We start from the raw sequence: 17,021 nt of genomic DNA, 5'->3' as shown, positions 1-17,021 counted from the left end.
TTTAAAAATAAAAAATTATTTTAATACATTTCTAAATAAAAAAACATTTTGAAAATGACTATACTTACATTTTTTTTAAGGCTTATTACTTCATAAACAAATTGAGTGGTTGTGGTTTGAGATCATTAATTGTTAGGCATCGTATGCTTTCCCAAGTTCTTATAAACAAATCATTATGTTAGTAATAACATTTTAATTAAGTAATTTGTTTTTTACTATCTTTTCTCATCTGTATAAATTTAGTTTTGGAGGAAGCAAGTTATCATGTGCTTCATCATTATAAGGATCCAACCTCTGCTCGTATCCTTATATGCTCTCTAAAATTAATTGCCTCCATAACCACACACTTAGACTTAATTTCATAATTGCCAACAAAGTAAAGATCGACATGCTAGAAAGGATCAATTTTAAAGTTGTTAATAAATTCTGTTTTTTTTCTTGTTTTGTTTTGTTGAGTTTTGTAGGGTAGATCTAAAATTATATTTCAGGAATGAATGAATGGTGTTATTTCTTTATATGCAATACTATTATGAATTCTTTAGTTCCTTTCTTTTCAAATACAATAGGAAAAAAAAAAATCCCATCAATGATACCTTAAAGTTGTTTGATGAAATGCTTAAAGGGAATTTATCTTCAAGAAATCATGGATAATATTATTGTAATTATAAATTATGACTGTAATTTTGTTATTTTTATGCTTCAATGGCTACTTAGTCATTAAAATAAATATAATAGTAAATTTATCAATGATTATATATGTTTTGTTTTTTTTTTAAATTTTAAGTGTTATTATATGTATAAAGTTTAAGAGACAAGCTGTAATTTTTCATATCTTAGATTAAAATTGAAAAATAAATCAAAATATATAAGAGTTTTTTTTTGTAATTATTCCAAAAATTTATATAAATGAGCCTTGAAAACTCATTTTCAAAACAAACCGTACATGATATCTGTAATATACGTGAATTAAAATTAAATCTCATTGGTGGTGTATATTTGATCTTAAAATTTAATGCACAAAGCTAAGGTTAGTGTATTTACAATATATTACGATAAAAGAAAGTAAATTAACTCACGAAATCAATAAAAGCAACAAAACAAACCAAAGTCTTCTTTCCCCCATAATTTCAAATCCTAAAGTCCAATCAAATTATAATTAAGGAAATGATAACAAACGGTTGGATTAGAATTAGTAGTTAACACTTAACACTTGAATTTTTTTTTAATTAACGTAGTTATTTATATTAGCTTGTATATATTTTAATTAATTTTATAAGTTTTAATATTACTAATCATATAAATATTTAATAACTCTAAAATTTATAAAAATTAAACTAATAATTTTCAAATAGTAAATTTAAAGTTTAACGGTTAAGCTACACTCTAATATTAGGATTGCACTTGCATTTTTTTAACAATACGACATCGTTGCCTTTTGAACAGAACAGGACGTCGTTTAACCGTGTCCCCTTCGTAATAGGACGTCGTCTGTGGTGCGAGCGTCTGTTATTTATTGCAGTTTCTCACTACTTTCTGGCTTCAGCTCTTCTCCGTTTGTGTGTATCAGAATTCAGAGCGCAAAACTTTTTTAAAAAAATTAGGTCAAAGGAAATTCAACAACAAGATGGCACGAAACGAAGAGAAAGCTCAGTCGATGCTCAATCGATTCATAACACTAAAAGCCGAAGAAAAAAAGAAACCTAAAGAACGCCGTCCTTACCTAGCCTCCGAATGCCGCGACCTCGCCGAAGCCGACAGGTGGCGTCAGCAAATCATGCGCGAAATCGGCCGCAAAGTCGCCGAGATTCAAAACGAAGGTCTCGGCGAACACCGCCTCCGCGACCTAAACGACGAAATCAACAAGTTAATCCGCGAGAAATCGCATTGGGAACGCCGTATTGTTGAGCTTGGCGGTCCTAATTATGCCAAACATTCTGCCAAAATGACGGATTTGGAAGGAAATATTATTGATGTGCCTAACCCTAGCGGGCGTGGGCCTGGCTATAGGTATTTTGGTGCGGCGAAGAAGTTGCCGGGTGTCAGGGAGTTGTTTGAGAAACCGCCGGAGCTGAGAAAGAGGCGGACGAGGTATGATATTTACAAGAGGATTGATGCGAGTTATTATGGGTATAGGGACGAGGAGGATGGGATATTGGAGAAGGTTGAAGGTCCTGCGGAGGAAGAGATGAGAATGCGTGCGGTGGAGGAGTGGAAGAGGATGGAGGCAATAAGGAAGGAAGCGAGGAAAGGTGCCAAGGAAGTTGTGAGTGTTGGAGTTGGTGTTGGAGCAGAGGTTTTGTTTGAGGAGGAGGAGGATGTGGTGGAGGAGGAGAGGAGGGAGGAGAGGGAGAGAGAGGATATTGAGAGGAAGGAAAAGGAGAGAGAGTTTGTTGTGCATGTTCCGTTGCCAGACGATAAGGAGATTGAGAGGATGGTTTTGGAGAAGAAGAAAATGGAGTTGTTGAGCAAGTATGCTAGTGATTCATTGATGGAGGAGCAGACTGAAGCTAAGGTTATGCTTAATATTCAGCGCTAGATGGCTGATGGTATGTAATGTTGGTTGGTTTAGAGCTTTCTTTTTGAATTATAGTTACAGTGCTTGTGGTTTTATGTAGAATTTGTTTGACTTGTTAGCATTATGATTAGGCGGTTGCTTTGTGTTTAACAAAGCAAGTTCTAATTTTTCTTCTTTACATTATTTTATTTTACAATGCTCAAAATATGTTTGCAGTAGAATGCTGATGTTCTCCTTTAATGTTTGCTAATGTGAAAGTTGTGTTCTGACTTTGTGGGAAATGTACATTGATTTTTGATTTTTCATATTCATTTTGTTTTCTTGCATCAACAACAGGAAATCTGGATTTGAGGTAGAGAACCAGTCTATGTATTCATGTTAAATTAATACCCTCGTCTCTTTCATATTTCACTTGGTTTGTGATTCCTCGGGCTTTTGCTGGAGCGTGACATTGTTACTGGACGTGGTGACTTGTTCATTAGCTGATAAGCGAATTCCCCATCATATAATGTGTTTTGAAGCTCTAGAAAAGTCAAGTTTATGGAGGGAGGGGGACAAATTGGCGGGCTGCTGTGACTTTTAATTCCAGGAACTTGATATGCTGCAACATGATTAGATTTTTCCTCTAGGATTTGCCTGGTATCTCAAATCCTGGTGAGGTCCTTCCGTGTTTATTCTTAGAAGTGAGATGAAAAAGTTACTTTCTTTTGATTTCCTTTGGGGAGATTTTGAGAGGAAGATGGCTATGCTTTGCTAAGTCATTACAGTATTTTGTGTTATTTTTAAAGGAGAGCTGAGTGTTTGTTATTCTGAGTGGAGGTGTCTTTGGTTTGCTTTCATAATTATAATCCGCCTGCTGTTGTTCAATATCTGATTTTTGTTGATTCTGGGATCATGATCAGGTTGTTTGGAGGTGGCTCTTTCAGGGACTGTTGTCCTAGTGGAATTGTTGTGTCCTTAACCCTGCAAGGGTTCAGTTCATAGCGAGCAATTTTCTGTTGGAAGGGTCTATGCTAGTTATTATCATTCAGTGGATGGTGGTGGTTGTCTTTGCATATGATGATGCCGCATCTTGAGTGGAGATTTTGGACAGGTCTATGTCGTCCTTTCCCCCCCTTCTTTTTCAGGAGCTTTTATCCTCCATTAGTGTTCTTGTGGTCCTGAAGCTGGTAGAGGAGTAGCTGCTTCTTGGCAAAGCAAGCATCTGTGTCTGTTAGTCAAATTTCAGCGTTTGGAAATCACCCTTCCGTTTTGGTTTATTTTTAATAATATTTATGACAGCACGAAATTGTAACGCAGAGGTGTAGGTTTCTGACCTCAAGAAAACGATGAGCACTTTATCATAATGTAGGGAATGATTTACAACTTATCCTGGGATGATTCCTCGTGTGCAAAGTAGATGACTTATGGTCACCATTCCTACATCTCTACTTCCTGTGCATTTACATCAAAATGCTTCATATTGGTAGCCAACAGATTCACCATGTCCGTACGAAAGACAGCTAGAAAATCATCAAGAACACAATAATGCAGCTGATTCATCTATAGCATTGAACTCAGCAACTTGTAGTCACGTGCCTAACGGGGGACATCGGGATGGCAACAAACAGCAGCAAGATAACCTACAGAACAACATCTAGAATACCAAACAATATATTCGGGTGTGATTTGGTGCTATGTTTGCGGCTGTGTTTATAGGAAAATGCTATACGTTTGGTTAGATGTTAATCACATTTTTATTGTTGTGGGTCTCACCTGAAACTAATGCTGGAACTCTTTCTTTGTTGTGGGTCTCACCCACAGTTTTGAAACCCGGCTTGGTGGATTGACTCGGGAACCGGCCTCCCGGGCCTGGGATCAGGCTGGTTCTAAGTAAAAAACAGTCAAGGATTTGACCCGGTGAAACCCAGTCGACTCGGCTTGTCGACCCGGATAAACTCGGATGAAACTTGATCTTATTTTTTTTTTCTACTATCTTGCTTTTCATTTCTCCTTTGAGCAAGCAAGCGACACTAAAAACAACCTTTTCATTTCTCCTTTGAGCAAGCAAGCGGCACTAAAAATAGGATGAAAGCAAAGCAAGGAGTGTAAGCCACTTGCTTGATAGGATAAGGAAAGGGAGCTGAGAATGAGATTGGTTAGCTGAGACCAAGAAGGGATAGAGTTGAAAGAGAGGATTTGATTAGCACGTCTTTTGCCTATCCTTTCCCGACTCTGTTGATGGTATGCTTGATGATAGGATGGCTGAAAGCAGCTCGTCTATAATCCAAAGGTGGGTCTTTTCTTCAAACCCTTCTCCTTCCCCTCAATCTTCTTTGCCTTCTTTTGTATAATCTCAGTCATCCACTTTGCCTCAATCAACGATGACGGGTAATCTAGAGCTCCTAAGAATGGCATCTGCTGGGTTTGATCTTAAGGCTTTAAAGAGAGGTGTTAAGGTTTTGAGAGAGTGGCTTACACTCCTTCCTTGTTAAAAAGGTTGAAACTTTTCAAGGTTTTCACATCTATAACTTGTAAGGGTGTATTTTTTTGTGTTTTTGGTGGTGGGATTCATGGAAAATTTATGGAAATGGGTTTTCATTGTTTTTGCTGGGTTTTTGGAATTGCATTTGGATTTTTTTATTGAGTTTTTTTGTTGGGTTTTTAATTGGGGGCATTTTTGAGGAATTGGTGAAATGTTTTTGTTTTTTTTTTTTGACCCGGGTTAACCCATCTGACCCATGACCCGATCATTGGACCGGGCAATCACCGGGTCAAGTTTAAAAACTATAATCTCACTTGAAGTTAGGGCTGGAACTCAATTTCTTGAAAAGTAATTTGAATTTGTTTTTTGTGAAGGCATGCTTTCTCTCTTTCACTGACAATACAAATAAATAATCATTACAAAAAAATTTCAAAACAACTTGAGAGGTTTCTCATTATTCAGATCTAGAAAAATCTTATTATTTCTTAAATTTTCATCATTGTTTCTCTTTATTCCCTTCTCTCGTTTCTTGTTAAACGATAACGAAACCATTGTAAAAATTTTCCATAACAACCCTCTTATTTCCATTGTTTTTTCTCTTCTCATTCTCCTCTTTTTGCTACATTTTTTTATTTTAGTGTTCTACAAAGTAAACAATAAAGAGTGAATTAATTCACTCTTCACTATTTTTGAATCAAAACAAATCCGGTCAAAATTTAAATGTATTAGATTGGGTTTTACCTAGTAAAATAAAAAAAATCCAAAAACATTTCTCAGATATTGTGTTTTATTCGAGAAGCTAGTATTTAACATTATTCAATGACACTACATAATTATATTAAAAGGAGATTGCATGATAACTTAGCATTTGCAGAATTTGATCGCAATTTTAATTTTGTTCCTGATAATATTTTATCTAATATTGTTGAATGCTTAGGAAGCCATGAAAACTGTAGTCATTTTCGGATGAATTTCGTATATGATGAAATTACAAATAGTTTAATGGAATAATAAAAATACTTTGTATAAAGCATTGTTTATTTCATAATATAATAATAATAATTAAATTTATAATATTTTAATTAAAAACCAACAATATTAATATATGTTATTTTTAATTATTTTATAATCTTAATTTGAAAAACATACTTAACTAAATATATTAAATTATTTTGTATTCAATTTTAATTTTAAATATAATTTTAATTAAATATATATTTTACTAAACCAATCTTAACTAAAAATAATTTTTATAAAATATTTTTTTTTTAAATTATAACTATAAAAACTGTCACAATATCACATACACTTTTATAGTTGTTAATAAAATTATTTCTTCGTGCTTGCCTTTTACAATTAAATTGCTTTTTTTTTGTCCTTGACAAGAAATATCAATTGCCTTGGTACTGCGTTAAATTTATCTCTTCAATTTTGAATGCATGGTGAGATTATTTGATTTATTCCTGGGAGCAAAAAATTTGAAACTATCATTTAGGGTTTTTTTTTTAATCCTTTCATAATTTTTTTACAATTTTGTTTTTCAATCTAGATTTATGAAATATTATTTTTTTAATTTGATTTTTATTATTCTGATTTGTTTTTTATCTTTTTATTCATTTGATTTCTTTTAAATTTCACCACTTATTCATAAATTCATAGTTATCTTTTAATTTATCTTTTATTTTTATTTTTATTTTTTTAATTGTTATTTTTAGTTTTGAATTTTTTTGTATAATTGAATTTTTTCCCTTATTTAATTATTTAATATTCCACTGGTTGGGGATTAAATTTCTTGATTTTTTAATGTATAGTATCTAGTGACCTGGTTCACATGCTTGAAAAGTTATTATATGTTGAATTTTTTTTTTTTAATTTCATTGTTTGACATTGATTTTTTATATATAAAAAGAGTTTTGTGTTTTTTTCAATCTCTTTTATCAAGTTATCATGATCTCATAACTTAGATCATGAATTTACAAGTTAACCCAAGTTAAATCACCCGTTATTATATACATTACATGTTTATTATACTAATTTAAATTATTATTTTTTTAATTCAATTTCATTCTTCTATAATTAATTAGCTTAAAATTAAACAAAATTGTTTTCCTTTCCTCATTTGAAAAAGATTAATTGATCCTTTTAAAATGTTACTGCATCACATAGACATTAATTTTTTTTAAAAAAGAACAAATATGAAATAAGACGCCTCGGGCCTATGTCTGGTTTCAGCTAAAACAGAAAGTTCTGAAACAAGACTTGATTGATTGAGATTCATGTCCGTGTGCTGCTTACAGAGGCTTCAATTGTCTTCAAATAGTCACACTGGGGAACTGGCATAATCCTCGACCTGCAAAAAAAAAAAAATTATCACGAAAAAAAGAGAGAGTAACAAAGTGAATCTTTCATGTCGCCAACTTGCATCAATGCTTTGGCAAATAAGAAATGTGGTTTGGATATCAAGTTCAGGTGAATCATGCTTTCGCAATTGATGTTTTTTTTGACTAATTTTCTATTCGTTTGTAAAACAGTCGTGCAAGCGAGGTAAAATCATAGGGTAATTAATATTTATGTTGGTATTCATGTGTTTGAGGATTGTTCACGGTCCTTAAACCCACCCCTCACTTAAAATCATGCAAACTCACTTGGATTCCTGGTGGTCTGCACAGCAAGTCCATTGAAGTAGCAATTGGCACCCTGGCTCCTGAACTTAGCCCAATACGAGCTAAATGCAAAACTGGCATGCCAAATTACTGACAATGGCTCATAACATTCCTTCCCTGGGGTCAAGGCTTCACAGGTCCCGTTTCCTTTACTGCATGCAAAATTTAATGCTCTTTCCAACTCTGTCAGATTGACGTCCGGTGCTGCTACGCACCATGATTTGCCTTCGTAGGGCATGTCATTTTGTGTTGCAGGTAGCGGTTCATAGTCTGATGATGCTCTCTTCCCTGTCAAATCAATTTGATATATTGATGTCCCATTTGGATGCAACAAGCCCCAGTGCCGCTCTGTTCCGGGGCCAGTCTTTTGGTTCTCATCGTACAAGGAAAAGATAAATGCTGGTATGAACAAACCTGGTCTAGCTGGGGTGCCGATTTGGGGCCGACCAGTCATCTTTGTAACAAGATTCCGATTGTAAGTAGCTGCGTTGTAAATGCTAGCACCAGTTTCACCGATATCGCCTGCATTAGGCCAGCCAGTTTCAGCTATCGAAAGCCGGATACTGTGAAATCCAAGTTTGGCCATGGCAAAAACAAGGGAGTCAAGCATTTGGTCTAGGAGGTTGGTGTAGACCAAGCCACTACCGGGGTCAGTGTATTTGATATTTGATTGAAACAACGCAAAATCGAGGTTTATATTGATGGGATTTGCAGACCAAGGGAAATAAGGGTAGACGTCAATGAAGAAAAATGACTTGGTGCTGTTTAAGAATTTTAGCAAGGGCACCATCACGGTAGTTGAGATATCAGACCGAAAAATCCCAGTGGATGGTGGAAAAGCTGTCTGCAGCACGTCCATGGCTAGCGGAGTGCCTACTTTGATGTTACGAATATCCTGAGCTCTGAGAGAGATCTTGATTCTACGCATTGCAAGCACAAGATGATTCCAAATCCGTTTTCCTTCATCTGAACAATAGCTGAGAACTTCATTGCCAACAAGAATGGTACGGATCATGGTTTCAGGGTGGTAAGCGAGGACATTGTCTTCGACCCATTTGTTGGCGGAGGTCTGGTTGGTGGCTATGCTGATGATTTCATAATTGGGAACCATAATGGAGACCCGGATATCAGTTCCCGCTAAGAGTCTCAGGATTTCAGGGTTGGCATCATAGAGCTTTACACTGCCAGCTTTCATGGCTCTGAGAGATTCTATGGATTGACCTGCAGATGGCAAGTTGTTCCCAAGCAGGCCATAGTTCACCCCAACCTTCCCTGAAGGCATTGCATCTGTCAAATTGAATATTCTGGAATTAGTTGAGAAAAATGAACAAGAAAACTGAAAGTGACATGTTTGGTGGCAGAAAACTTACCAGAGAGAACAAGAAGAGAGAAGAAAAGGAGAGCATCACCATGCATTTTTCTTGTCATTTTGTTTCCTGAAGCATAGTATGTCTTCCCATTACAGAGTTCTTATTGGAACTTCTATAAGAACTCTTGAAGCTCGAACTAAATTGACTCTGCTATCTTTGTATGGGCTTTATTAAAGAAACTTAAACAAGGAACAAAAAACAGACATAACCGATGGACATAATATATTTCAAGTGGAAAAGATAAAGGTAACGAAGTGAAAGCAAGTAGGTGATGGACCTTTTTTGATTCGGTATGTTTCTCCTGTTTCTGTGACAGTTCAAAGGGTGGATGGGAATTTCCCATTGTGTGAAATGATTAACAACTTACAGCCTTGTATGGCCTTGTAGATTTCTTTGAAACATCATGCCATCCGCACGGCTGCTTAATTTATAAGAATTAGAAACAAAATGAAAGAAGAAAAATGTATGATTCTTTTGATTTTCTGATGATAGAAAGGATGGAGAATTGCAGCATTGTGTATCCACCTTAAAACTCAAGAAAAAAAAACAAAGAAAGAAAGGGAAAGCGGAGAATGAAAGCACAAACAAGCAGCCTTAGAAAAAGAAAAAAAGAAAAAAAGAGGGAGAACAACCTTCCAGATACACTGACTTATATCTAACTGCCTCTGTCTGCTATAAGAAATTGCTTCATAGTTAATTTACCTGCACCTAAAATCCTTGGACCTTTGTGATTTTAGAGACATCATCAGTACAAGGGCATGTACAATATTTTGGATTGTTGTTTGTAGTTTGGTTTTTTTCTTTTACCAGCCAACCAGTCCTTTATTGGTGAAACTTTCCATGATTCTTTATGCAACTTTGAGTTTGCCAATGGTTTTAAGAGTCCGCTTCATTGGTGCTGCTACATTTCTTACTTTCAAGTTTTGCTGCTATTCCAGTTCGAGTTTGGTTCTGCTTGGAATTCTGTTTTGCCCTCTGGTTCTGGTTTGGAGTAAAGTTTTGAATTTGCTCTTGCAATGGTTCCATGGAATCACTTAGGTTGACATAAATGCTAGATTTCAGCTTTGGATTCTGCTGGTGGTGAAAATCACGGGTTCCAAGTTTCACCTTGATTGAATCTGCAGTGGTTGTAATTTTGCTAGACTGTGTCTATATGCATTACGTGATTCTATAAATTAGTGGGGCATTCTCCCATTGATGGTGAAAGGAGATGGACCATCCTGATCGTGCTTCTCAATTATAACAAGATTATTTTTCTGTAGCTCATTTTCCATGATTTTGGAGGACCATTTGAAGCTGTGTACAAAAGTTGGTGTAAATATGTATTATTTGTATGTTTTTTACATCTGTAAATGTTTTCTGGAGCATAGAGGAAAGCAAAAAAGCCCTCGAAGAACTTACCAAAAAAAAAAAAAAGCCCTCGAAGAGACAATTTATTGAATAACGACCAATCTTTTGATCCTGCTTGCATCCATCTCCGATCTCTACTGTTAGAAACACTTACCATAATGTTAATAAAATGTAATGTCAAACTTGGGTCATCAGAAACCTCCAAAGCCTAGAAAAACAAATTTTGCCACTACCAAAATATCTCTAGATCTGAAGCTTAATTTTTATGTATCTTTAAGCCTCAATTTTTTTATTCCTCCCATTTCCCCTTTCTCCCCCCTTAGCATGTGAAACAATAAAAGAACAATCCTTTCTTACAGCATTATATGGCTCCACTACTACTGTGTCTGTCTGCAAAGGCCACTATGACACAAGAAGACAAAGTCAAGAAAAACAAAATGTTCTTATAAATAAGGGCTAGAAACCTTGCTGGCGGAATAAAGCAGTCACTGTATATCCCGTGATGTTGAGCTGACAGTCACACCACCATCTTTATCTAGGTACCCTTCAACACTTCACTGCCCGCATTCCCTTCACTCAATATCTAGCCTTCGACAAGGTCTGCCAAACAATTCTAACACCATGGCTGTCATTACAAAGTTTTCTGTTGTTATATCAATGATCATGTTCTTTGCCAGTGTGCTTGCTCTAACCAGTGAACCTACTATTGGAGCTTCTACTGCTGTTTTGCCATATGTAAATGCTCCTAACATGTCTTCTTTTTTCCCTCCTCCAACTGACGAATGGGATCTGGGTCCTGCAGCTCCTCCAAGATTAGGAAAAGTGGCACCGGTGCCAATCTCAGGTGAGTTCGTAGGGAAGAGTTCCTCAAGTCCAGCAGTGTTCAACGGTCATATCACCATATTTGGTATAGTACTTTGTTTCTTACAATATTCTTATATGAAATGAAACTAGTAGTTTTTACTGTGCAGAAGCATAGAATTTGTACCCAATTGTGTGCAAAAGAGCTTGTATGGACTTATTAGTCATTATTTATTATTAACTAAATTACTAGTGTGAGACATTCAGTCATTAAAACCATTTTTACATTATGAATCTGTGCAATAGATCTTGATGTTGCCAAAGAGATTATCCATTTCAAAAAGCTCTTACATTTACAGCAACTGGAATTACAGTCTACAGGGAGCTATAATCAAATGATGCAGTGGAATTACAACTGTGATTTATAGTATCACAACAAAACACACAGGCTAAATCAAGTGGGTCAAAAGAATTAGCTAATGGGACTCTGTTTTAGATGGAGTTTATGATCAGACAATTGCAGGAAAACCCTTGAATCTCTCCTAAAAATCATATAATAAAAGCACATTTTTTTCATCTCTCTTTATTTAAACAAACGAAATTCTGGTGTTTGAATTGGATAAAGTGAGAGCAATATACTGTTTGATATGCTAAGGAGGCACCAGCCCGTAAGTGCAGCAAGGTACATATCGATTGTGAGAACGGATTAAACTTTGATCCATCTTATACCCTCATCATCCTATTTCTAATATATGTACGGAATGATCCCTTGCTAACGGTTTGTACTTGTGATTGCTAGTTTATTTACCATGTTTGTGTTGCATCTTGGATAAAAAACAAAAAAAAATGAAAGTAAAAGAAAACAAAATCTAAATTATTAAAAAGAAATTTTGTATTATTATAGTTATACTATGTATAAAGTTTAAATTTAAAAAATCTTAATTTTAATTTTTTATTTATCTCAGATTTTAAATTAAATTATTTATGAATTGTCTCAATATAATACTCAAGTTTTAAATTAAATTATATATGAATTATCTAAACATAATTTTTTTAATTTAATTGGGTTTGGCTTCAACATTTTATTATTAAATTTGTTTCAATTATTATTAACTTAACACCAATTTCAACTTCCATCTTCTTTTATTCCTAAACAATTGATTTTATGATAGTTTTGCTAATTTATCAATAAAAATCATAAACTGGTATAACTATCAATTTTTTAATGTTGTTATGGTAATGCAATATATGTACACATATGTGGTAACAAGTAAGAGAGATAAATAATCTATTCCCTTATGCTCTGTTGTAAGTTAAATGTTTTTTTAAAACAAATTATATATACTAACTTTTTTTATGTGTATTTATACATAAAAAATCATGTAAATTGAAAAGTCCATGCATATATATAATTAATTAAATTAAAAACTATATCTAAAAAAATTCATTAATAATAACTAAAAACAAAATTAGAAAAATCAAAAGACAAGTATATTTCAAGATATTTAATCTCGTAAGACTGAGATATTTATCTAATTTGTTGAATTTGTTTATTAAATTTAATATTAAATAATAATAGAAGTAAACACATATATTAAATTAATTAGATAAAATAAAAGAAACAAATTATGCAAGGTTACACATATTAAAAATATTATCTGAAAATAAATATTTTTTGTTTTCAAAAATATTATCTGAAAATAAATATATTTTTTTTCAAAAATAAAGTTAATATATATAAAAGATAAAAAAAATTACTACTACTACTATTACTACTATTATCATTAGTATTTTTATTATCATTCTTGTTGTTATTGTCTTTGTCATAATTACTATTATCATCATTATCATTCTTTGTCATAATTACTATTATCATCATTACCATCACTATTACTACTACTACTACTATTATTACTCATATCATTACTATTATTTTTATTAATATTAATATTATCATTATAATTATTACTATTATCACTACTGTTATTATTAAAATAAATTATTATTATGTATACTATTACCACAATTATCATCATCATCATCATCATTTGTTGTTGTTGTTGTTGTTATCTTTATTATTATCACTATTAATATTATTATTAGTACTGCTAATATTATCATTATTCTTGTCATTAACAAAAAAAACTAAAAGAGGAGGGGGTTTTACTGTACCCCTACTCATAAAGCACTACTAATTGAAATATATATTTTTTGTTATTTATTCTTTGATTTTTTTTTCAATCAATGTTTTTTTAAAAAAATATTTGATTTTTTTTTCAATCAATGTTTTTTTTTAAATATATTTTTTAATATTAAATATATTTTTTATTAGGTTATCTCATTCTTAGGACATGGATCACGAGTTTGGCGAATTAATCTGATTGACTTAGTTTTTTTCCTTTTAATTAACAGTTTTTTCAATTTTGTCTTTTAATATTGGATCGAGAAACAAACTTTATGATTTGTTTTGTTTGCTTTCTATTAGGCTATTCCAATCTCATGACTCAAGAATAATACTTAATAGGTTAACTTGAGCTGACTTGAGTTATTTTTAGTGTCTTTTTATAATTGATAATACTTAATAGGTTAACTTGAGCTGACTCGAGTTATTTTTAGTGTCTTTTTTTAATTGAATTTTTTTAATTTCATCATTCAACATTAGGTCGATTAGGAATTGAACTTCATAATTTATTTTAATTTTCTTTATATAGGAATATCTTGATCCCATGATCAAGGTTGCAAGTTTTGGTATTTTTACCTAGGTTAAATTGATTCATTTTTTTCCTAAGAGATTATCCTAGTCTCATTACCATAATCATGAGTCTTTCAATATTAGATTTGCTTTTTATTGGGTTGTCCTCATCTCATTATCTAGGGTCACGGGTTTGACAGGTTAACTTCGTTGAATTTTTTTAATTAACTTTTTTTTTTCTAATTTTATTATTTAATAACATGTTTGATTGAGAACTTAATATAAACCAAGTCAGGTTAAAATTTTCCTTAAAATATTTGATGACAAGTTTTGTGAGATCGGTCATATCTTCTAAACCATACATCGAATCGAGCTTAAATTTTATAGATAGATACTATACACGTGGAAATATTTGGTGATACATTTTCAAATCAAATGAAGTTTGAAAACATATTATTTCAGTGGGTCAAAGTTATTAAATGAATCTTATCAAATCTGTTAGGCTATAACCTTAACCCAGAGTTAACCTATAGCTTAGAACAAGAAGCATTGGATAATTGTGAATGACACCACAATGTCAGTTATACTTTGATAAATTAAATTTACTCTTTATCCTAGTAAAAAAGATGGAGTTTGCTTAAATAAAACAAAATTTTATTAATTTTTAAAGGTTACCCAAAATTTACAACAAAACAAAACATAATAATCTTTAAATAATAGCCAGAATGGTCCTATATTGGATTGGAAACCAATGGGTCTTCACTAAAAATCAGCTAAGCACAAGCCTAATGCCTAAAACAAGCCCAAACATTGATTTTAGGGGGAAAAAACAAATCTAATAGAAATAAAAGCCCTAAAATTGAAATAAAATTATCTTAAATATTCATTAAAAATAAATAAATCATAAGAAATATTTATATTGATACAAGTTATCAAAACAGCCCCAAAATTGTATCTCCTTGCATCAGATCCCTTGTAGCTGAATTTGAAACTTGTAGATGAAAAAGAATCATTTTATACCATCCATTAATCCTCTTTTCTTAATTGAAAGATATTGTCTTGAATGCTGAAATTTCTTTTCTTGTTTAGCTAAGAGTATGCTTTTAAAAATACGAGGGAAAATGACCGGAATATCTTCTTTAAATAGCCTCTTATAACCTCTTTTTTAAATAAAAAAATCCTATAAAATAAAAAAAAAGAACAACAAAAGAATCCTAAATCTCATTACCACCACATGTATTCCATAATGTATATGAAATTCTTGCAAGCTATGGATAATAATTATTACTATAAATGTCTCATTGTTTGACATGGAATTCTTGTAAAATAAATAAGTTAATAGATTTCACATATGCTTTCAAGAGGATTAAGAAATCCTTGTATTGATTGAAATCCATAATATATAAGAAAAAAATATTTTTTTTATTTTTTGCACATTCCTAACAGATTTCACTCCAGACTTCAAAATGTTGTTCTTCCTTATTTGAATGAATTAGTAGGCCTTTATTTTTTCATCAATCCTCCACTTTTTTCAATTTTAGTTGCTCCTTTTTAAATTTTTTTTTATTAATTTTTATGCTACTAATATATTTTGAGACAATAGCATACTAAAATAACATATTTTTTTTTTACTATTTATGTTATTGATATATTCTAAGAAAACAACAATCTAAAATAATATTTTTTTTAAAAGGAACCCTAGACGCAAACTATTAAGTTGTAGACACGAAACAATAAAAATTGAATCAAAGACAAGTAAAACTAAGGAAACAAAAGCCAACAAGAAGATAATAATGGGTATAACCTGATTTTGGAGTCTATCTTTGATATCAACTGATGTGAATTTTTTAATCACGTGATCAAGCAACCCCCAGCAAAGTAAATAACAAACCAAAAAGCTGAAAATCAGGTCTGATAAAACTCTGATCGAGAATTAAACTTGTACTTATAAACCAAAAGTATTGAAAAAATATTTGAATCTAGATATAACCTTGTATCTAAGAACTCTAAGCATGTGAATAACGTCATAAAGCTAGTTAATTTTCAATAAGTCAATGTATGATTTTTGTCCTTATAAAGAAAGGTTGTTTTGCCATGAATAAACAAAAAACACTCATGTTTATTCTTCAAGTTGTTGTCTAAATTTATAGCTAAAAAAAATATAATATAGTTTCCTCTTCTTCAAGTTGTTGTCTAAATTTATAGCTCAAAAAAATATAATATAGTTTCCTCTAATCATAATAGACCCCTTACATGTTACAAGCTAATGGGCATAAACTAGTAATCAACTAACATAAGTTTAATAATGAAATAAATCCCTAAAAGCTGGTTAATGGGTCAAAACAAACCTAAAATAAAAATAATTATTTATAAATAAATAAATAAATAAAATAGGATAAGAAAAACAAAGTCTAAGTAGATTTCAATCCCAACTTTAAACACTTTGTTCTCTCATTTGGATGAATTAATAGGAAAACCATATATGGTTGGAAAATATGAGATATTTAGTTTTCATCTCATCGCAACACAATTCCACTTGTACCTCATATATGACCCAAACAATTACATAAAGGTTTAGTTTAACTGATTTGACAAGATTCGTCTAGTAATTTAGACTCTATAAAATAATATGTTCTCGAACTCTATCTGACTTGAATATTTACCATATTATATTTCAATGTGTATTGTTTCTTCTTGTAAAATTTCAACTCGATTCAATGTATAATTTGAGAGATATGCATGATCTTATAAAACTAATTAGTAGACATTTATAGGTCAAATTCAAACTTGACTTGGTTCATATAAGAATTTGGCTTCATCGTTTGTTTTGATTTTTTTATTAGGTTATTTCGGCCTTATAACCTGAAAATAATGCTTAATGAGTTAACTCTGGTTGAATTGACTTATTTTTATATTATTTTTTAATTAAAATTTTTATAAATTCCATCGTTCAATATTGGATTTGACATAATTGATTGGTTATAGAGTTATACTAAAAACGTGGCCCGGGTTATGCCGGTAGTCAATTTTTTTGCATAAAAATAATCAAAAAAAATTAAAATCTAATAGTGTTAGGTCTTTCTATAAAGCTATATCTAAGAGCATTGAGTATATCTACTACTCCTGACCTAAAAGTTATATTTATAATATTAATAATAATATTAAA

The 17,021-nt window shown here is 31.9% G+C and overlaps 2 protein-coding genes across 3 annotated transcripts; one reads left to right on the top strand and one right to left on the bottom strand.

The window, feature by feature from the left end:
* Positions 1-1,414: 1,414 nt before the first annotated feature.
* On the top strand, positions 1,415-3,880 carry LOC105115012 (pre-mRNA-splicing factor ISY1 homolog). 2 transcript variants are annotated; one of them, XM_011011773.1, is made up of 3 exons: positions 1,415-2,546; positions 2,852-2,867; positions 3,418-3,880. In XM_011011773.1, exon 1 carries the CDS (start codon positions 1,625-1,627, stop codon positions 2,534-2,536), a length of 912 nt encoding a protein of 303 aa, XP_011010075.1. In that variant the 5' UTR covers positions 1,415-1,624; the 3' UTR covers positions 2,537-2,546; positions 2,852-2,867; positions 3,418-3,880. The 2 variants fall into 2 exon arrangements, with proteins under 2 accessions (XP_011010075.1, XP_011010073.1); XM_011011771.1 differs by lacking the exon at positions 2,852-2,867.
* A 3,248-nt stretch (positions 3,881-7,128) lies between these two features.
* On the bottom strand, positions 7,129-9,197 carry LOC105115011 (probable glucan endo-1,3-beta-glucosidase A6). The gene is made up of 3 exons (XM_011011770.1): positions 9,013-9,197; positions 7,625-8,929; positions 7,129-7,329 (listed from the first exon to the last, which is right to left on the bottom strand). The coding sequence occupies exons 1-3, from the start codon at positions 9,068-9,070 to the stop codon at positions 7,292-7,294; spliced, it is 1,401 nt and encodes a 466-aa protein (XP_011010072.1). The 5' UTR covers positions 9,071-9,197; the 3' UTR covers positions 7,129-7,291.
* Positions 9,198-17,021: the final 7,824 nt, after the last annotated feature.

Source organism: Populus euphratica, unplaced genomic scaffold (assembly GCF_000495115.2).
Source record: "Populus euphratica unplaced genomic scaffold, PopEup_1.0 scaffold895.1, whole genome shotgun sequence".
In the NCBI taxonomy this organism is placed as follows: domain Eukaryota; kingdom Viridiplantae; phylum Streptophyta; class Magnoliopsida; order Malpighiales; family Salicaceae; genus Populus; species Populus euphratica.
This window is presented reverse-complemented; position numbering and strand designations above follow the sequence as displayed.